At 43.8% G+C, this 23,067-nt stretch overlaps 1 protein-coding gene across 1 annotated transcript; it reads left to right on the forward strand.

Moving 5' to 3' along the window:
• Nucleotides 1–18,671: 18,671 nt before the first annotated feature.
• On the forward strand, nt 18,672–21,289 carry LOC134359162 (ATP-sensitive inward rectifier potassium channel 8-like). Its single transcript, XM_063072115.1, has one exon. It carries the CDS (start codon nt 18,967–18,969, stop codon nt 20,179–20,181), a length of 1,215 nt encoding a protein of 404 aa, XP_062928185.1. The 5' UTR covers nt 18,672–18,966; the 3' UTR covers nt 20,182–21,289.
• The last annotated feature ends 1,778 nt before the right edge of the window (nt 21,290–23,067 follow it).

Raw genomic sequence — 23,067 nt, forward strand, 5'->3', positions numbered from 1 at the left:
GCTGGTCACATGACAAGTGAGCAGAAGAAACCCAAGTGACCAGATCAAGACAACGATGTTTCCTCAGCACTAGAAAATATTTGAGTTAAATAGATTTTAAGCAAATAGTAGCATAGAATTAAGGGAATGGAAAACGAAATGGAGGGGTGTATGATAGGTTAGATGTCAAGAGTCATTAAGTATTAAAGGGCTAATAGTGCAAGGATTTCCAAAAGATGCTGGATACGTCTGTACAATGAAAAAATTAAAATGTTATCAGAAGAACATGGAAAAATAGAAGTAGGAGTAAGCCACCTGATCTCAGACCCTTCTCACAATTCAATGTGATTATGGCTAATCTAACACATTCTCACCTTCTATGCTAGTTCTCAATTGCCCTCAATTACCTGATTCTTCACAAATATATCTATCTCCTCTTTATCATCAATATTTGGTAAACCCCACTCTTCCATTGCTATTAGCAAGAACCTTTTAATTTTTCAGATAAAGATAAGCAATATATATATTTTTATTTTTAATGGAGGATTGGTTAAAAGAACACTTCAGTCATTTTCAAACCGAAGAACTTTGTGTCATAAAGTGCCCCCACTGAGCTTCTATTAAAGATTGCTGGTCATGATTTCAGCATCTGTCATCATAATGCCTAAATATAAAGACGATGCGAAAATCTCTAGATGGTTGCTATACACGAATGCTCCGGATGGCTCTTGATGTGAGTTGGCAACAGCAATGACTAATGTCGAGCTTTATAACAACCTACCGATGCTCACCACTAAAATCGAGGCGAGAGGACTGCAACTAGCGGGGCACTATCTACGCCACCCCAAGCTACCTGCCAGCCTAGTCATCACATGGGAGCCCAGGCACGGGAGGATGAACCCTGGGCGCCCTCCCAAGGCTATGGTCAACACGCTCCTAGAAGACAGCAGCACGGCTAATGTAGATGAACTGAACACACTGACAAGGGAGAGGGAGAAGTGGAGAGTCCGTCATCCTGCCCAACGCCGGCCCCCTAGGCCTGAGTCGACGTAGTAGTAGTAGTATTTCAGCATCTGCAGTCTCCTGTGCTTCCACTTTATATCCTGTTACCTTTCAAAGGAACAATAATACTCATGAAGAATGACAGAATTTCTAAACAAATTTCCATCATTCCAACTCTGAAATACAGTTACGCTTTTAAACAATATCATTGGCTGCCAAGGCCATTGGGATATTTGACTGTAAAGTGAAGTGCTGCATAAATGGGAGTCTTTTCTTTAATTGATATGAAGAGGAGGACTTCTCACAGTGCATATTGTACTGAGTAACAACATGTCGTGATTCATAGACACTTTTATGATTCTGGACTGTTAACAAGGTAGCACGGGAACATCTTGGATTTGATCGGTAACGGAATGCAAAACTTTCTCACTTAACTGATGTGAACTGTTCTGTAAAAAATAAAACTGTTCAAATCTTATTGCTAACAAGACTAAAGGTTATAGGTTGAGTATCAAATAAAATATCAAAAACCTTACGGAACACAATGTTCCCCTGGTCCTGCATGACCCTTCAAAGCAGCAGGTTAAGATTGATTAGAACAGTCTCCGAACTACTATTACCAAAAACGGAAAAAAGTTGAAAAATCTAACCATTCCCAATAATTCCAATTGTTAAAAGACCATAAGATATAGGAGCAGAATTAGGCCATTTGGCCCATCGATTCTGCTCCGCCATTTCGTCATGGCTGATCCATTTCCCTCTCAACCCCAATCTTCTGCCTTCTCCCCACCTCCCCTGACTAATCAAGAACCATCTAACTTCTGCCTTAAATATACCCAATGTCATGGGCTCCACAGCCACATGTGGCAATGAATTGCACAGACTCACCACTCTCTGGATAAAGAAATTCCTCCTCATCTCATTCTAAATGGATATTCCTTTATTCTGAGGCTGTGTCCTCTGGTCATAGACTCCCCCACTATAGAAAACATTCTCTCCAGATCTACTCCATCTAGGCCTTTCAACATGTAATAGGTTTCAATGAGATTCCCCTCATTCTTCTGAATTCCAGTGAGTACAGGCCCAGAGCTCTCAAACACTTCTCACAGAATCATTTCTCAAAGCCTCAACATTACATCCTTGCTTTTATATTCTAGACCTCTCAAAATGAATGCTAATATTGCATTTACTTTCTTCACCAGTGACTCAACCTGCAAATTGACCTTTTGGGAATCTTGCACGAGGACTTCCAAGTCCTTTTGCATCTCAGATTTTTGAATTTTCTCTCCTTTTAGAAAAATGTCTATGCTTTTATCTCTTCTACCAAGTGCATGACTCTACACTTCCTAACAACTTATTTGCCCATTCTCCTAATCTGTTTAAGTCCTTCTGCAGCCTCTCTGTTTCCTCAAGACTATCCGCTCCTTCACCTATCTTCATATCTAAGGATCCATGGGGACCTCGCTTTGTGGATCCAGAAGCGGCTTACCTACAGAAGGCAAGGAGTGGTTGTAGATGGGTCATATTCTGCATGGAGATCAGTGACCAATGGTGTGCCTCAGGGATCTGTTCTGGGATCCCTTCTCTTTGTGATTTTTATAATGACCTGGATGAGGAAGTGGAGGGATGGATTAGTAAACTTGCTGATGACGCAAAGGTTGGGGGTGTTGTGGATAGTGTGGAGGGCTGTCAGAGATTACAACAGGACATCCATAGAATGCAAAACTGAGCTGAGAAGTAGCAGATGGAGTTCAACCCAGATGAGTGTGAAGTGATTCATTTTGGTAGGTCAAATATGATGGCAGAATATAGTATTAATGGTAAGACTCTTGGCAGTGTGGAAGATCAGAGGGATCTTGGGGTTCGAGTCCATAGGACACTCAAAGCAGCTGTGCAGGTTGATTCTGTGGTTAAGAAGGCATACGGTGCATTGGCCTTCATCAACTGTGGGATTGAGTTTAAGAGTCGAGAGGTAATGTTGCAGCTATATAGGACCCTGGTCAGACCCCAATTGTACTGTGCTCAATTCTGGTCACCTCACTTCAGGAAGGATGTGGAAACTATAGAAAGGGTGCAGAGGAGATTTACAAGGATGTTGCCTGGATTGGGGAGCATGCCTTATGAGAATAGGTTGAGTGAACTCAGCCTTTTCTCCTTGGAGCGACGGAAGATGAAAGGTGAACTGATAGAGGTGTATAAGATGATGAGAGGCATTGATCATGTGGATAGTCAGAGTCTTTTTCCCAGGGCTGAAATGACTAACACTAGAGGGAACAGTTTTGGGGTGCTTGGAAGTAGGTACAGAGGGGATATCATGGGTAAGTTTTTTACACAGAGAGTGGTGAGTGCGTGGAATGGGCTGCCAGCAATGGTGGTGGTGGAGGTGTATACAATAGGGTCTTTTAAGGGACTCCTGGATAGGTACATGGAGCACAGAAAGCAGAGGGCTATGGGTAACACTAGGTTATTTCTAAAGCAAGGACATGTTCGGCACAGCATCGTGCGCCAAAGGGCCTGTATTGTGCTGTAGGTTTTCTGTGTTTCTATGTTTCTCAGTCTGTGCAAATTTAGCCACAAAGCCATCAATTCCATCCTCCAAATCATCAACATGTAACGTAAAAATAAGTGTCCCAACACAGACCCCTGTGGAAAACCGCCAGTCACCAATAGCCAATCAGAAAAGGCTCACTTTATTCCCACTCTTTGCCTCCTGCCAATCAATAAATGTTCTATCCAAGCTAGTATCTTTCCTGTAATACCATGGGCTCTTAAATTGTTAAGCAGCCTCATATTTAGCACCTTGTCAAAGGCCTTCTGAAATCCAAATATACAACATCTACCAATTCTACTTTGTCCATCCTGCTTGTTACTTCTTCAAAGAATTCCAACAGATTTGTCAGGCGAGTTTTTCCCTTCAAGAAACCATGCTAACTATAGCCTACTTTATCATGTGCCTCCAAGTACCCCAAAACCACATCCTTAACAGTAGACTTTAAGATCTTCTCAACCACTGAGGTCTGGCTAACTGGCCTATGATTACCTTTATTCTGCCTGCCTTTTTTCTTGAAGAGTGTAATGATATTTACAGTTTTCAAGTCTTCTGGACCCATGCCAGAATCCATTGAGTCTTGAAAGATCATTGCTAATGCTTCCACAAGATCCTTCAGAAATCCGGGGTCCATTTGGTCCACATAACCTTCACACCTTTCAGTTTCCCAAGCACCTTCTCATTGGTATTGGCAACTTCACTCACTTCTGCCCTGACACTCTCAAACTTCTGGCATACTGCTTGTTTCTTCCACAGTGAAGACTGATGCAAAAGACTTATTCAGGTCACCCACCATTTTCTTGTCCTCTATAACTATCTCTCCGGTATCGTTTTCCAACGGATCAATATCTATACTCACCTCCCTTGTACACTTTATATATCTGAAACTTTTGGTATCCTCTTTAATATTATTGGTTGGCTTACCTTTGTATTCCATCTTTTCATACTTTATGACTTATATCAATGTCTTCTGTTGGTTTTTAAAAACTTCTCTATCCTCTAACTTCCCACTAATTTTTGTTCTAATATATGCCCTCTCTTTGTTGTCTTTGACTCCTCTTGTCAGCTGTAGTTGTATCATCCCGCCATTAGAATACTTCTTTTTCTTTCAGATATATCTATCCTGTGCCTTCTGAATTGCTCCCAGAATTTCCAGCTATCGCTGCTCTTCTGTCATCCGTGCTGGTGTTTCATTCCAATCAATTTTTGCCATCTCCTCTCTCATGCCTCTGCAATTCCCTTTACTCCACTACAGTACAGATACATCTCTCTTTAGCTTCTCCTTCTAATATTACAATCTTTCACCCCTAAGGGTTCCTTTACCTTAAGTTCTCTAATCAATTCCGGTTCATTACACAACACCCAAACCAGAATAGCCGATCCCCTCGTGTGCTCAACCACGAGCTGCTCTAAACACCCATCTCATAGGCTTTCTACAAATTCCCCCTCTTGGGATCCAGCACCAATTTGATTTTTCCAATCTATCTGTATTTTGAAATCCTGCATGACGAGCATTACATTGGTCTTTTGACATGCATTTTCTATTTCACGTTGTAATTTGTAGTGTACATCTTTACTACTGTTCGGAGGTCTGTATATGACTCTTATCAGGGGTTTTCTTACCCTTACACTTTTTTTAGCTCTGCCCACAATGATTGTATACCTTCTGTTCCTATGTCACCTCTTTCTAATGATTTGGTTCTATTTTTACCTACAGAGCCATACTGTCCCCTCTGCTTACCTGCCTGTCCTTTCGATATCCTTGTATGTTATGCTCCCAGCTATAATTTTCTTTCGGCTATGATTCAGTGATGCCCACAACATCATTCGGAGAAGGAAGTCTGAGAATCGGAGCGGGAGTGCGAAGGAAGCCATTTTTGAATTTTTCGTTTTTTTTTCCATCAGCGTTCAGAGAGGCAGGACTGCGCAGGCATGTGGCATCAGGAGGTGAAGCGTGGAAGATTTAAAAGGAACAGAGCCTTATACAGTGGGCAGCAGAGTTTGCGGGTGGCAGAGTGAGCCCGGAGCAGAGTGAAGGCTTAAGGGCTTCGGCTCTACGGGCTTAGGCGGAAACAGGCGAGGCGAGGAAGGTTTAGTTTTCAATTTCTCCTGTTATTTGAGGAGAGGGGCAGTATGAGTGTGAGGGCAGTTTGTTGTTCTCGGTGCCGGATGTAGGAGGTCCTGGAGTCTCCAAGCCTCCCGGATGTCCACATCTGTGCCAGGTGCGCCAAGATGCAGCTCCTAAGGGACCACGTTAGGGAGCTGGAGCTGCAGCTCGATGACCTTTGTCTGGTCAGGGGAATGAGGAGTTGATAGAGAGGAGTTACAAGCAGGTGGTCACACCGGGGCCACGGGAGGCAGACAAGTGGGTCAGGGCTAGGAGGGGGAAGAGGAAGAGTCAGGTAATAGAGAGTACCCCAGTGGCTGTGCCCCTTGACAATAGGTACTCCTGTTTGAGTACTGTTGGGGGGGACAGCTTACCTGGGGGAAGCGACAGTGGCCGTGCCTCCGGCACAGAGTCCGGCCCTGTAGCTCAGAAGGGTAGGGAAAGGAAGAGAGGGCAGTTGTAATAGGGGACTCGATAATAAGGGGGTCAGATAGGCGATTCTGTGGACGCAGTCCAGAGACTCGGATGGTAGTTTGCATCCCTGGTGCCAGGGTCCGGGATCTTTCTGATCGCGTCCAAGATATCCTGAAGTGGGAGGGTGAGGAGCCAGAGGTTGTGGTACATATAGGTACCAATGACATAGGAAGGAAAAGGGAAGAGGTCCTGAAAGGAGAATATAGGGAGTTAGGAAGGGAGTTGAGAAAAAGGACTGCAAAGGTAGTAACCTCGGGATTACTGCCTGTGCCATGCGACAGTGAGAGTAGGAATGCAATGAGGTGGAGGATAAATGCGTGGCTGAGGGATTGGAGCAGGGGGCAGGGATTTAAGTTTTTGGATAATTGGGACCTCTTTTGGCACAGGTGTGACCTGTACAAAAAGGACGGGTTACACTTGAATCCTAGGTGGACCAATATCCTGGTGGGGAGATTTGTGAGGGCTACTGAGGTGACTTTAAACTAGAATGGTTGCAGGGTGGGAATCAAATTAAAGAGACTAGGAGAGAGGAGGTTAGTTCACAACAGGGGAATGGGAACAAGTGCAGAGAGACAGAGGGGTGTAAAACGAGGGTAGAAGCAAAAAGTAGTAAGGTGAAAAGTAAAAATGGCAGGCTGGCAAATCCAGAGCAAAAATCAAAAAGGGCCACTTTTCAACATAATTGTATAAGGGCTAAGAGTGTTGTAAAAGCAAGCTTGAAGGCTTTGTGTGTCAATGCAAGGAGCATTCGTAACAAGGTGGATGAATTAAAAGTGCAGATTGTTATTAATGAATATGATATAGTTGGGATCACAGAGACATGGCTCCAGGGTGACCAAGGATGGGAGCTCAACATTCAGGGATATTCAATATTCAGGAGAGATAGACATGAAAGAAAAGGAGGTGGGGTAGCATTGCTGGTTAGAGAGGAAATTAACGCAATAGAAAGGAAAGACATTAGCCGGGTGGATGTGGAATTGATATGGGTAGAGCTGCATAACACTAAGGAGCAGAGAATGCTGGTGGGAGTTGTGTACAGGCCACCTAACAGTAGTAGTGAGGTTGGGGATGGCATTAAACAGGAAATTAGAAATGCGTGCAGTAAAGGAACAGCAGTTATAATGGGTGACTTCAATCTACATATAGATTGGGTGAACCAAATTGGTAAGGGTGCTGAGGAAGAGGATTTCTTGGAATGTATGCAGGATGGTTTTTTGAACCAATATGTCGAGGAACCAACTAGAGAGCAGGCCATTCTAGACTGGGTATTGAGCAATGAGGAAGGGTTAATTAGCAATCTTGTCACGAGAGGCCCCTTGGGTAAGAGTGACCATAATATGGTGGAATTCTTCATTAAGGTGGAGAGTGACATAGTTAATTCGGAAGGTTCTGAACTTAAAGAAGGATAACTTTGAAGGTATGAGACGTGAATTAGCTAAGATAGACTGGCAAATGATACTTCAAGGATTGACAGTGGATATGCAATGGCAAGCATTTAAAGGTTGCATGGATGAACTACAACAATTGTTCATCCCAGTTTGGCAAAAGAATAAATCAGGGAAGGTAATGCACCCATGGCTGACAAGGGAAATTAGAGATAGTATCAATTCCAAAGAAGAAACATACAAATTAGCCAGAAAAAGCAGCTCACCTGAGGACTGGGAGAAAGTCAGAGTCCAGCAGAGGAGGACAAAGGGCTTAATTAGGAAAGGGAAAACAGATTATGAGAGAAAACTGGCAGGGAACATAAAAACTGACTGTAAAAGCTTTTATAGATATGTGAAAAGAAAAAGATTGGTTAAGACAAAATGTAGGTCCCTTACAGATAGAAACAGGTGAATTGATTATGGGGAACAAGGACATGGCAGACCAATTGCATAACTATTTTGGTTCTGTCTTCACTAAGGAGGACATAAATAATCTTCCAGAAATAGTAGAGGACAGAGGGTCTAGTAAGATGGAGGAACTGAGGGAAATACATGTTAGTAGGGAAGTGGTGTTAGGTAAATTGAAGGGATTAAAGGCAGATAAATCCCCAGGGCCAGAAGATCTGTATCCCAGAATGCTTAAGGAAGTAGCCCAAGAAATAGTGGATGCATTAGTGATAATTTTTCAAAACTCTTTAGATTTTGGACTAGTTCCTGAGGATTGGAGGGTGGCTAATGTAACCCCGCTTTTAAAAAAGGAGGGAGAGAGAAACCAGGGAATTATAGACCGGTTAGCCTAACATCGGTGGTGGGGAAAATGCTAGAGTCAGTTTTCAAAGATGTGATAACAGCACATTTGGAAAGCGGTGAAATCATCAAAGTCAGCATGGATTTGTGAAAGGAAAATCATGTCTGACGAATCTCATAGAATTTTTTGAGGATGTAACTAGTAGAGTGGATAGGGGAGAACCAGTGGATGTGATATATTTGGATTTTCAAAAGGCTTTTGACAAGATCCCACACAGGAAATTAGTGTGCAAACTTAAAGTACATGGTATTGGGGGTATGGTATTGATGTGGATAGAGAATTGGTTGGCAGACAGGAAGCAAAGAGTGGGAATAAACGAGACCTTTTCAGAATGGCAGGCAGTAACTAGTGGGGTACCGCAAGGCTCAGTGCTGGGACCCCAGTTGTTTACAATATATATTAATGACTTAGATGAGGGAATTAAATGCAGCATCTCCAAGTTTGCGGATGACACGAAGCTGGGCGGCAGTGTTAGCTGTGAGGAGGATGCTAAGAGGATGCAGGGTGACTTGGATAGGTTAGGTGAGTGGGCAAATTCATGGCAGATGCAATTTAATGTGGATAAATGTGAGGTTATCCACTTTGGTGGCAAAAACAGGAAAACAGATTATTATCTGAATGGCGGCCAATTAGGAAAAGGGGAGGTGCAACGAGACCTGGGTGTCATTATACACCAGTCATTGAAAGTGGGCATGCAGGTACAGCAGGCGGTGAAAAAGGCGAATGGTATGCTGGCATTCATACCAAATGATTTGAGTACAGGAGCAGGGAGGTACTACTGCAGTTATACAAGGCCTTGGTGAGATCACACCTGGAGTATTGTGGGCAGTTTTGGTCCCCTAATATGAGGAAAGACATTCTTGCCATAGAGAGAGTACAAAGAAGCTTCACCAGATTGATTCCTGGGATGGCAAGACTTTCATATGATGAAAGACTGGATCGACTAGGCTTATATTCATTGGAATTTAGAAGATTGAGGGGGGGATCTTATTGAAACGTATAAAATCCTAAAGGGATTGGACAGGCTAGATGCAGGAAGATTGTTCCCGATGTTGGGGAAGTCCAGAACGAAGGGGTCACAGTTTGAGGATAAAGGGGAAGCCTTTTAGGACTGAGATTAGGAAAAACTTCTTCACACAGAGAGTGGTGAATCTATGGAATTCTCTGCCACAGGAAACAGTTGAGGCCAGTTCATTGGCTATATTTAAGAGAGAGTTAGATATGGCCCTTGTGGCTAAAGGGATCGGGGGTATGCAGAGAAGGCAGGTACAGCGTTCTGAGTGGGATGATCAGCCATGATCATACTGAATGGCGGTGCAGGCTCAAAGGGCCGAATGGCCTACTCCTGCACCTATTTTCTATGTTTCTATGTTTCTATACATGCCAGTCCATAAGTGTGCTACAAGTTCATCTATCTTATTCTGTGTACTCTGTGCATCTAAATATAACAGCTTTAGTCCTGGGTTCATGACTCTTTTGATTTTGCCCCTATTACATTGCAACTCATCCCCCTTGATTGCAATATTGCCCTAATATCAGCCTATCCTTGCTAGCAGTTTCATTACACACTGCCTCTGTTTGTAAAACAACTACACCATCCTCAGTTCCATCACTCCAGTTCCCATCCCCCTGACAAAGTAAGTTAAACCCTCCTGAACAGTTCTAGCAAACATGTCCACAAGGATATTAGGCCCCGTTAGGTTCAGGTGTAACCCATCCCTTTTGTACAGGTCATGCCTTCCTCAGAAGAGATCCCAATGATCCAGAAATGTTGATCAGAGATAGTGTCACGGCTGCAGAAAAAGTGGACGCCATGGAGGAATTGTCTATGGAGTCTGTGGGTGGAGGTTAGGAACAGGAAGGGGTCAATAATTCTACTGGGTATTTTATTACAGGCTGCCCAATAGTAACAGGGATAACAAGCAGCAGATAGGGAAACAGATCCTGGAAAGCTGTAATAATAATCGAGTTGTCGTGATGGGAGATTTTAATTTCCCAAATATTGATTGGCATCTCCCTAGACCAAGGGGTTTAGATGGGGTGGAGTTTGTTAGGTGTATTCAGGAAGGCTTCTTGACACAATATGTCAATAAGCCTACAAGACGAGAGGCTGTACTTGATTTGGTATTGGGAAATGAACCTGGTCAGGTGTCAGATCTCTCAGTGGGAGAGCATTTTGGAGATAGTGATCATAATTCTATCTCCTTTACAACAGCATTGGAGAGAGATAGGTACAGACAAGTTAGAAAAGCATTTAATTGGAGTAAGGGGAATTATGAGGCTATTAGGTGGGAAATTGGAGGCTTAAATTGGAAATGGATGTTTCCAGGGAAAAGTACAGAAGAAATGTGGCAAATATTCGGGGGATATTTGTGTGGAGTTCTACATAGGTATGTTCCAACGAGACAGGGAAGTTATGGTAGGGTACAGGAACTGTGGTGTACAAAGGCTGTAATAAATCTAGTCAAGAAGAAAAGAAAAGCTTACTAAAGGTTCAGAGAGCTAGGTAATGTTAGAGATCTAGAAGATTATAAGGCTAATAGGAAAGAGTTTAAGAAAGAAATTAGGAGAGCCAGAAGGGGCCATGAGAAGGCCTTGGCGGGCAGGATTAAGTTAAACGCCAAGGCATTCTACAAGTATGTGAAGAGCAAGAGGATAAGACGTGAAAGAATAGGACCTATCAAGTGTGATGGTGGGAAAGTATGTATGGAACCAGAGGAAATAGCAGAGGTACTTAATGAATACTTCAGTATTCACTATGGAAAAGGATCTTGGTGATTGTAGTGATGACTTGCAGCAGACTGAAAAGCTTGAGCATGTAGATATTAAGAAAGAGGGTGTGCTGGAGATTTTGGATAGCATCAAGTTGGATAAGTTGCCGGGACTGGATGAGATGTACCCCAGGCTACTGTGGGAGGCGAGGAAGGAGATTCCTGAGCCTCTGGCGATGATCTTTGCATCATCAATGGGGACGGAAGAGGTTCCGGAGGATTGGAAGGTTGCGGATGTTGTTCCTTTATTCAAGAAAGGGAGTAGAGATAGCCCAGGAAATTATAGACCAGTGAGTCTTACCTCAGTTACTGGTAAATTGATGGAGAAGATCCTGAGAGGCAGGATTTATGAACATTTGGAGAGGTATAATATGATTAGGAGTAGTCAACATGGTTTTGTCAAGAGAAGGTCATCCCTTATGAGCCTGATCGAATTTTTTGAGGATGTGACTAAACATATTGATGAAGGAAGAGCAGTAGTTGTAGTGTATATGGATTTCAGCAAGGCATTTGATAAGGTACACCATGGAAGGCTTATTGAGAAAGTACTGAGGCATGGGATCCAAGGGGACATTGCTTTGTGGATCCAGAACTGGCAAAGAGTGGTTGTAGAAGGGTCATATCCTGCATGGAGGTCGGTCACCAGTGGAGTGCCTCAGGGATCTGTTCTGGGACCCTTACTCTTCATGATTTTTATAAATGACCTGGATGAGGATGTGGAGGGATGGGTTAGTAAATTTGCTGATGACACAAAGGTTGGAAGTGTTGTGGATAGTGTGGAGGGCTGCCAGAAGTTGCAGCGGTACATTGATAGGATGCAAAACTGGGCTGAGAAGTGGCAGATGGAGTTCAACCCAGATAAGTGTGAAGTGGTTTATTTTGGTAGGTCAAATATGATGGCAGAATATAGTATTAATCGTAAAACTCTTGGCAGTGTGGAGGATCAGAGGGATCTTGGGTTCCGAGTCCATAGGACACTCAAAGCAGCTGCACAGGTTGACTCTGTGGTTAAGAAGGCGTACAGTGTATTGGCCTCCATCAATTGTGGAATTGAATTTAGGAGCTGAGAGGTAATGTTGCAGCTATATAGGACCCTGGTCAGACCCTACTTGGAGTACTGTGCTCAGTTCTGGTTGGCACACTACAGAAAGGATGTGGAAGCCATAGAAAGGGTGCAGAGGAGATTTAAAAGGATGTTGCCTGGATTGGGGAGCATGCCTTATGAGAATAGGTTGAGTGAACTTGGCCTTTTCTCCTTGGAGTGACGGAGGATGAGAGGTGACCTGATAAAGGTGTATAAGATGATGAGAGGCGTTGATCGTGTGGATAGTCATTTTCCCAGGGCTGAAATGGTTGCCACAAGAGGACACAGGTTTAAGGTGCTGGGGAGTAGGTACAGAGGAGATGTCAGGGGTAAGTTTTTTACTCAGAGAGTGGTGAGTGCGTGGAATGGGCTGCCAGTAATGGTGGTGGAGGCAGATACGATAGGGTCTTTTAAGAGACTTTTGGATAGGTACATGGAGCTTAGAAAAATAGAGGGCTATCAGTAAGCCTAGTAATTTCTAAAGTAAGGGCATGTTCGGCACAACTCTGTGGGCCAAATGCCCGAATTGTGCTGTAGGTTTTCTATGTTTCTATGTTAAATCTGAACCCCTGAAACTTGCACCAGTTCTTCAGCCATGCACTCATCAACCATATCATCCTGTACTTACACTCAATGCAGAATCAGAATGAGAATCAGGTTTATTATCACCGGCATGTGACGGGAAATTTGGTAACTTAGCAGCAGCGGTTCAATGCAATACATAATCTAGCAGAGCGAAAATAATAATAATAATATTAATAAGTAAAATAAAACATAATAATAAATAAACAAGTAAATCAATTATGTATATTGAATAGATTTTCAAAAACAGAAATACTGTATTTTTTTTTAAAAAGTTAGGTAGTGGTCAAAACTTCAATGTCCAGTTAGGAATCAAATGGCCGAGGGGAAGAATCTGTTCCTGAATCGCTAAGTGTGTGCCTTCAGGCTTCTGTATCTCCTACCTGATGGTAACAGTGAGAAAAGGAGGGTGCTGGAGGCCTTTCTGAGACACCGCTCCCTAAAGACGTCCTGGTTACTTTGTAGACCAGTGCCCAAGATGGACCTGATTAGATTTACAACCTTCTGCAGCTTCTTTCGGTTCTGTGCAGTAGCCCCTCCATATCAGACAGTGATTCAGCCAGTCAGAATGCTCTCCATGGTACAACTATAGAAGTTTTTGAGTGTATTTGTTGACATGCCAAATCTCATCAAACTCCTAATGAAGTATAGCCACTGTCTTGTCTTCCTTATAACTACATCGATACATTGGGACCAGGTTAGATCCTCAGAGATCTTAACACCCAGGAACTTGAAACTGCTCACTCTCTCCACTTCTGATCCCTCTATGAGGATTGGTATGTGTTCCTTCGTCTTACCCTTCCTGAAGTCCACAATCAGCTCTTTCGTTTTACTGTCGTTGAGTGCCAGGATGTTGCTGCACCACTAGTTGGCATATCTCACTCTGTATGTCCTCTCATTACCACCTGAGGTCCTACCAACAATGGATGTATCGTCAACAAATTTTTAGATGGTATTTGAGCTATGCCTAGCCACACAGTCAAGGGGATATAGAGAGTGGAGCAGTGAGCTAAGCACATATACCTGAGGTGCGCCACTGTTGATCGTCAGCGAGGAGGACATGTTATCATCAATCCACACAGACTGTGGTCTTCTGGTTAGGGAGTCAAGGATCCAATTGCAGAGGGAGGTACAGAGGCCCAGGTTCTGCACACTTCTCTATCAGGATTATGGGGATGATGGTATTAAATGTTGAGCTACAGTCGATGAACAGCATCCTGAGGTAGGTATTTGTGTTGTTTAGGTGGTCTAAAGCCGTGTGGAGAGCCATTGAGATTGCATCTGCCTTGACCTATTGTGGCGATAGGCAAATTGCAATGGGTTCAGGTCCTTGCTGAGGCAGTTCAGTCTAGTCATGACCAACCTCTCAAAGCATTTCATCACTGTCGATGTGAGTGCTACTGGGTGATAATCATTAAGGCAGCCCACATTATTCTTCTTTGGCACTGGTATAATTGTTGCCTTTTTGAAGCAAGTGGGAACTTCTGCCTGCAGCAGTGAGAGGTTGAAAATGTCCTTGAATATTCCCCCTAGTTGGTTAGCATAGATTTTCAGAGTCTTACCAGGTACTCTATCGGGACCTACTGCCTTGCAAAGGTTCACTGTCTTTAAAGACAGTCTAACATTGGCCTCTGAGACAGAGATCACAGGATCATCAGGTGCAGCAGGGATCTTCACAGATGTAGTTATGTTCTCCCTTTCGAGGCGTGCATGGAAGGCGTTGAGTTCAATTCAAGTTTAATTGTCATTCAACCATACATGAATACCGATGAGTACAGCCAAATGAGATAGTGTAACTCCAGGACCGAGATGGCAAATCACAGTGCACAGAGTCACACACAGCACAAAGCACACGTAGCACATACAAGATAGTAAACACAAGTAAGATATCAGTAAAATATAGCCACTCAAAAACTACAGTGCAGACCCTGAGTCCATGAGTACTGCAGAAATCTGCACTTGACCACAAAACAGATTGTCTTCCGCTGAGTGAGTATTGAAAGCGGGGTTAGTACTGACTCCAGCCTGGATGCCAGACCTCGTCACCCCTAGGAGAGTGCACCGGCTTTGATGTGTCTCTACCGGCAGCTGTAGTAGGGAAATTCTAGGCGGTTTCCAGATCAGGTTGCATGGTCGGCACAACATTGTGGGCTGAAGTGCCTGTAATGTGCTGTAGATTTCTATGATTCTAAGATTCTATGACATTGCAGCTTGAGGCCTACTCCTCGCTATCGCTGAGGCCACACCACCCCTCACCATCCACCCCAGCTCTCAGCAAACAAATCAGTGAATTAAACTCACCGATGTACAGCACAGGCAGCAATCCAGGGATTACTGCCCCAGAGGTCCTGCTTTTCAGCTTTCTACCTAGCTCCCTCAAATCTCTGCTCAGGACCTCCTCACCTCTCCTACCTACGCTATTGGTGCCAATATTTACCAAGTCTTCTGGCTGCTCACCCTCTCCCTTTAGAATGTTGTGGACCTGATCCAAGAAATCTCTGACCCTGGCACCTGGGAGGCAACATACCAACTGGGTGTCTCTATCGCGTCCACAGAATCTCATCTCTATTCCTCTAACTATAGAGTCGCCTATCACTACTGCAGTCCTCTTCACCTCTCTTCTCTTATGAGCCATAGCACCGTACTCGGTGACAGAGACCCTGTCACCCCCTTGTTAGGACGTCCCCCTCAACTGTATCAAGTGGTCTGGTTATTATTGAGGGGAACGGCCACAGGGGTACTTTGCACTGGCTACCCATTTCCCTTCCTTCTCCTGACAGTCATCAGTCCTGACGAAGGGTTGCGGCCTGAAACGTTGACTGATCGTTTCCACGGATGCTGCCAGACCTGCTGAGTTCCTCCAGTGTGTTGTGAGTGTTGCAGTCACCCAGTTACCTGAAGACTACCAGTTTTGCAGACTAGCTAAAAGCGGCAGTCTAGAAGTGAACAATCTGAAGTGTTGAAAATCTGGTACATTGATGAATAAGCAAACTTGAGTACAGATCTCTTATACTATTTGGAGAAAACGAATTTAGTTTTAATAACTTAAAATCAAAAGTGGCCAAATGCCATATGCAAAAACAACACAACCAAGTTACTGAAATTCTTAAAGGAATTCAACCTGCTGCCTTTATTGCATCTGATCTGCATGAATTCATCCCATACCAACATAATGGACCTCCTACTGCCCTGTGAGATAGCTCACAGACACCTTGTTTGCATCCAGTTAAATCTGTTACTGGATAAGCCCCATCATTCAGCTCTGGGACATGTTCTCCCTGCAGCAAAGGAAGCTGAGGTATGATGTAATTAAAGGGCATAAGATCATGACAGACATAGATCAGGTAGACAGTAAAAACCTTTTTCCTGTGGTTGGGCTATAAAACAAGAGGGTATAGGCTGAAGGTGAGAGGAAGGAGATTTAAGAAGAATCTGAATGGAAATATTTTACATAAAAGTAGTTGATATCTGAAATAATTTGTCAGAGGAGGTGATGGAATCAAATAGAATTGCTATATTTGGAAGGTGTTTAGACAGATATTTAATTAGCCAAGGCATGGAAGGATATAGAAACATAGAAACATAGAAAATAGGTGCAGGAGTAGGCCATTCGGCCCTTCGAGCCTGCACCGCCATTTATTATGATCATGGCTGATCATCCAACTCAGAACCCTGCCCCAGCCTTCCCTCCATACCCCCTGATCCCCGTAGCCACAAGGGCCATATCTAACTCCCTCTTAAACATAGCCAATGAACTGGCCTCAACAGTTTGCTGTGGCAGAGAATTCCACAGATGACCCTAATGCAGACAAATGGGATTAGTGTAGGGGAACAAAAATGTTGGCATGAATGCAATAGGCTAAAGGACCAATTTCAGTGCTATACAACTCTGTCTCCATGACTCTCTCGGCCCCTCTTGTAAGGATGTTAAAAGTTGCAGCAAGAAGCAGCAGAATAGGATTGAGAGGTAAGTTACATCAGTCATGATTGAATGGAGGAGCAGACTTGATAGGTCAAATGGCTTAACTGCTCCTATATCTTATGGTCACTTTAACTAGACATGGATAATCATTAATGAAAGGATAATACTCTATTAACTTTAAGCTTGAGAAATGTTTTCACCAATTAATTTATCATTCATCATTCTTACTTTTCTGTGCCCTTTCTGCTGTGATATTATAGGAATCTTAGCAATAAAGGATAATATTGTGCTTTGTAGGGAAGATTGGAGCGGGTGAACTGTTTTAATTTTGTTTTATTCCTTACTTTGACAATGACAACATTCATGGAAGCCCACAGCTCTCCAGGACGGTCTCTGTGGTTGATGCATCATGATGCCCTGGCCAAACTTTTATCCGGTTTAATGTTAATATGGAGCCTCATGATCAGCAGAGGGCTTCTGATTATGATTCCTTTGCTTTCCATTAGTCCGTGTTAAAATGCAATCAATAGCCTGTGATATCGCAACTATTTTGTCATTTCAGCCGCATATTATTTCAGGCATTTCTTTAAGTTTGTCTTCGTCTTTATCCAAACTTAACGAAGAGGAAAGGAAATGCAAAATTTGTTCAAATCATTTGAATTTTGCAACAAGTTTTCCATGAGTCACTTGAAACTTAACATCTTTAAGATCATGATGGAGATTTCAATTGATTTGTTATGGAATACGGATTTCCCTCTAAGAATCTTTCACGTGTGCACTCTAATACCATGCAGTGTTTTCATGTGCAACTGTTCAAGTCTCTGCTCTTAATACTCGTCATGTGGCACAACATGCAGCAGGTAGCGCTACTGCCTTGTACCTCTAATAACGTGCATTAGATACTAACCCCGGGTACCAACTGTCCGAGGTTTCCACATTCACTTGTCAATTTCCTCAAAGCGCTCTGGCGTACTCCCGCATCCTACAGACACTCAAGTCGGGCACTCAGGTGTGTGTGAGTGATGGGGTAGTCAGTGACATGTGACAGAGAATACATTGTAAGGAAATAAATAGAGGGGTGACACTAATGAGACTACACTGGGAGGTTACGTGGATGGACATAATGCATGCACATGCTACAAAACACATAAACAAGCTGCAGGACTTTTTCAGCGCTGAAAAGGAAGTCAGTATCTGCCGCAAGACACAATGTGTTGCGGGAATTCAGCGGGTCATGATGCAGGGTTTCGACAAATCCTTCTCCCCGCGATCTGAATTCCTTCAGCAGACTGCTTGTCGTTTCAGATTCCAGCGTCTACAGATCTAGTCCATCTTGACGACATCCGCTCTCCCCGTAGCCTACCAAGCCTATTTATGACCTTTACAGTATTTGGCTGTTTAAAGAAACGCGGGGGTGTACACCGATGCTGAAAGAATTCTGTACTCAGCAAAACAAAGCGTTCAGTCCTTTCACTCTGCTAGTTCAGAAGAGGAGAAAAGGTCACATAAGTACCCGCGCTGGGCTGTTCAGCTTTTAGAGCCGACAGAAACCATCATTGTTACGTGGAACCCGGCAGCGAAGGATACGAGTTCCAATATCAAATAAAACTTTAAAATCATTCTCAGCATTTCCACTTTGAATGAGCGTTACGGGTCGAAATAAGTTTGAGGGACTGTTTGAAACAGGTTTCTCCCGTGCAGTCAGCCAACGAAGGTTTCATCTAATTCACTCTCAGTCAATTACGTACCGCGGCGTCGGTCGCCTCTAGTGTTAATTTCAGGCGGAAGCGTTGAGGAACAAATGCATCAGGATGGGAAGTCCGCTCGCAAACGTCAGAAGGTCTGTGACTGAAGGCAAATGGAGAGTTTGAAATTGGACTCATTTACGGACGTAACCTGCCCGACCACGCCCACTCACCACCCCCACCCCTTCCGAGATTTAGGAGCAGCGAGCGAACAAGATCCAGAGTGCGGTAGGCTGACTTGTCGAGATCACCAGATTCCCCGCGAACCCGCATTGAATAGAACAACTTGTCAGGTGCCTCCTGAGCGGCACAGAGGAGGTAACGATATCGGGTTGGTTAAATTCGCTGTTGTGATTTAACTCCTAGAGGAGGGGGAGCGAGGTGGAAGTCCTGGTGGAACATAGGTGCTTGCACTAATGTGCAGGTTGGGCGTCTGAGTGAGGGTGAAACGTCCAACGGGAGCACAATCGGTGCTCGGATTCCCTGCCCCGTGTGAAGTCAGGACTATGCTGCCAGAATGTTGGCCAGGAAGAGCATCATCCCAGAGGAGTACGTCCTGGCCCGGATCGCGGCTGAGAATGTCCGGCAGCCCCGCTATACAATACGTCCTCGCCAACCCCGCTTCATTAACAAGAACGGAGCTTGCAACGCGGCGCATAAGAACATCAGGGAGCAAGGTCGCTTCCTGCAGGATGTCTTCACCACCTTGGTGGACCTGAAGTGGCGCTACACCCTTTTCATCTTCACCATGTCCTTCCTCTGCAGTTGGCTACTCTTCGCCATGATGTGGTGGCTGGTGGCCTTCGCGCATGGAGACCTGGACCACAGACAGAGCGCGCCCTTCGAGCCGTGCGTCACCAAGGTGAGGTCGTTCACCTCGGCCTTCCTTTTCTCCATCGAGGTGCAGGTCACCATCGGCTTCGGCGGCAGGATGATGACCGAGGAGTGCCCCATGGCCATCACCGTGCTCATCATGCAGAACATCTCGGGGCTGATCATCAACGCCGTCATGCTGGGCTGCATCTTCATGAAGACGGCTCAGGCTCACCGGAGAGCGGAGACCCTGATCTTCAGCCGGCACGCCGTGGTCGGCCTGAGGAACGGCAAGCTCTGTTTCATGTTCAGAGTGGGCGACCTGAGGAAGAGCATGATCATCAGCGCCTCGGTCCGGATGCAGGTTGTGAAGAAGACCACCACCACCGAGGGAGAGGTTATCCCCATCCACCAGATCGACATCCTGGTGGACAACCCCATCGACACCAACAACATCTTCTTGGTGGCGCCTCTCACCATCTGCCACGTTATAGACAAGCGGAGCCCTCTCTACGAGATCTCGGCCAGCGACCTGCAGCACCAGAACCTGGAGGTGATCGTCATACTGGAAGGCGTGGTGGAGACCACTGGCATCACCACCCAGGCCAGGACGTCTTACATCGCCGAGGAGATCTTGTGGGGCTACCGCTTCGTCCCGATCGTGACCGAGGAGGACGGAACCTACTCGGTGGATTACTCCAAGTTCGGCAACAGGATCAAAGTGGCGACTCCTCGCTGCACGGCCAGAGAGCTGGATGAGAAGCCCTCCATCCTGATCCAGACCCTGCAGAAGAGTGAGCTCTCGCACCAGAACTCGCTGAGGAAGCGGAGTTCGATGAGGCGAAACAACTCAATGAGGAGGAACAACTCTTTCTTAAATAAAGTGCAGTTTTTTACTCCGGATAGCACAGAGTACTGATAAATTCTATTATTGACTGGGGAATGAATTTTATAAAGGTGCATGCATTTTGTTTGGAATTTTACAAGTTTTCAAACGAGACGCGACTTGCAGACTGAGAGAGATATCTCGAATAAAATTGTTATTTTTCTTTCTGTGCCCATATGGAATTACTGTATATTACACTCTTAGGAGCTCATTTCTACGATGTTAACTTTTTCCTGTTAGATATTCCGTAAATCCATGCGAAAGTTAGCGAGTCCTTTGCGGTTCCGCACGACACTTCGCTGTTTGCCAAGAATTTGTCTCGGACTTCATTGGCAATGCATCATTTATTGATGGAACAATCAACCAATGAGGTGAAGGATGCGTAACAGGTCATCCACTGCTCGATTAACTTCAATAAGCAAGGGAACAGAGAATCTCCGCTATAGTTTTCTTTTTTTTGTGGTTCCGGCTAGCATCCTGGAGGAATCTCCTGCTCCCTGAATGTTTCTCCTCACGCCCTTTACCCTTGCATCTTGCCCCCACTTTGGCAAGTGTCAAGTTCCGAGTTCAGTCCCTTCTCTTGCCTTTCTTCACCAGCACGGTTTACATGACTGTGGAAATTATTTAAATTAGAGTCCGTTTATCTTTATTTAATTAGTTCAGTTGAAAGAAATTGACCAAACGTTGATCTTATTTCTCTGTTGCTTTGAGGATTAGTCTGAGCCCTGTGTCTGAGCAGTGGGACAAGACGAAGGTGCGATAGAGAAGGGTTTTTGATAGTGATGATAAGGGAATAGGACTTAGAGAAACCCTTTAAAACGAGAACGGAAGGGTGAAGGAGATAGATGGTGTTAATGAGTTTTGTTGACTGCTGACTGATGCCACAGGATATAATAGACTGAGCTTGTGACAATATATATGGGATTTTCACAGGAAGAATGCTCTCTCAGAACGTGGTTTATGTATCACTAATATACACTGAGACTTATCTTGAGCCTTAGAGCAAATGGAATGTAAACATGTGCTGTTCTGTAACTCTTTCCACTCAAATATGCCTATAAAATTTACAAGGACTGGGTACTATAGTGTGTCAAGACTGAAGGCCAATAAAGATGTCAAAATATCCCACTTGAGATAGAGTTTGTACAATCAGTAAAGTGCCTGTAGCAGCTCCCCACAGAAGAGTTTGGCTCTTTATGTCTGGGCATGTGATTAGAATAAATACTAAAGTGTGGTACTTGTTTAACATGTGCTAAAAAAGCGAAGTAGTAAATGTCTTTGCTGAATGTGACAGATTTTTTCACTATTTTAATCCACAGCAGATATAGCTCCAACTGTCACTCAAACTAGGAGGTATAAATGACATCTTTAATTGAATAAAATCAAAGTTTGTTAGAAGCAATCGTGCAGCATTTGTGGAAAGGGAAACAGATTGAAGTGACAGAGACTGTGGCAATTCTGGTTCCTGGCTCCATATTGAAGTAAAGTCTAGGATGTAAAATGTGAACTCATTTCCCTTTTCCACAGAAGTTACCTGACTTGTTGAATCTTATTAGGATTGTCCATATTTATTTCAGACTTACAGCATCTGCAGTATTTTTATTATCATGTACCTTTAATACAATACTTGAAAACAGATCGCTGGCAGTTCTCTCAACATTGGGCAAACTAATATTAACAAGATGGCAAGTTTTAAGTACAGCTGCATTCTGCAGTTCCTAGAATGGATTATTATGCTACTAATATGTAGCTGTATCTACAACAACTGTAAATCGGTATATCATGATCACCAATTGCTTACAGACATTTGAAACTTTTTGGTTACTCTGCAGAGGTATACAGAGAAGCAGGGAATGACATAACATTTGTGACTTGAATTGTAATGTTAGCTTTATGAACTTGCTATTGGCTGAAAAAATTCATACATTTGCTCATTTTCTTTGGATTCCAATATTGACACTTACTCTTCTCACCACCTTTAATCTAATTATTGAATATGAGGGAGTACCAACTCCTGGTATAAAAAAAAGTAACGGTCTAAAAATTTCACACCAAATGAACAGGCTGGAGATCTGAAGATTGTGATGGTACAGTCTGATCAGTTTAATGGATTACAGAGTTGAACAAATCCAGCTAGGGAAAGTCAGATTTTATTTTTTGAATGAATTAATAATTCTTCTGGCCCCACACCAATGGCAGTACCTGGGCACAGCCATACCAAGCCCCAGCATTTACATTTAGAAAGCCGGGCAGTCAAGAAAGAGTATCAGTGTCGCAAACTGTGCTGAGATTATCATCAGACACCACTTGTTGCAACTGTCAGATCTAATTGTTGGCAGTGCCTCAGCATCACAGGTGGGTAAGATGCCCAGCCCGAATCAGAACTGCCCATTCTGCAATAATATGAAAACTTGCAATACTGTACTGCAACCTTTAATGATTCTATTACCTGAAGTATGCAGTTTTTCTGTGTCCTTGACCAGTCTGATGTACTTTAAAATGAAACCATCAGCTATCTTTCTGTTTCTTCATCTGTAGTTTTCCTTTTTTCCTTTGTTCTGACTTGGAGAATTTATTTATATACAGCTTCTTCTCCTTTCCTTTCCAGTCCTGATGAAGGGACTCAGGCTGAAACAATTTTATTCCTTTCTATAGATGCTGCCTGACCTACTGAATTCCTCCAGCATTTTGCATGTGTGGCAGGATTTCCAGCATCTGCAGAATCTTTTGTACTTACGATACTGCAGAGTGACTTGTGCAAGTGTTTCCTTCACTCATTCTCACACGCCCATCTCTGAAGTGCTTCTTTATTTAACTTATCCTGTTTATCTAAACTTTATCCTTTGACGGTATTGGCCAATCGGTTCGATTCTCTGCGGAGAATCATGTGTTTACAATTTATTCCATTTTCTTGAAGTA

The sequence above is a fragment of the Mobula hypostoma genome, chromosome 20 (genome assembly GCF_963921235.1).
Source record: "Mobula hypostoma chromosome 20, sMobHyp1.1, whole genome shotgun sequence".
Classification (NCBI taxonomy): domain Eukaryota; kingdom Metazoa; phylum Chordata; class Chondrichthyes; order Myliobatiformes; family Myliobatidae; genus Mobula; species Mobula hypostoma.

Excerpts from the sequence above, each read along its gene's own strand:
- LOC134359162 (XM_063072115.1), top strand. The coding sequence starts at position 18,967 with ATGTTGGCCAGGAAGAGCATCATCCCAGAGGAGTACGTCCTGGCCCGG.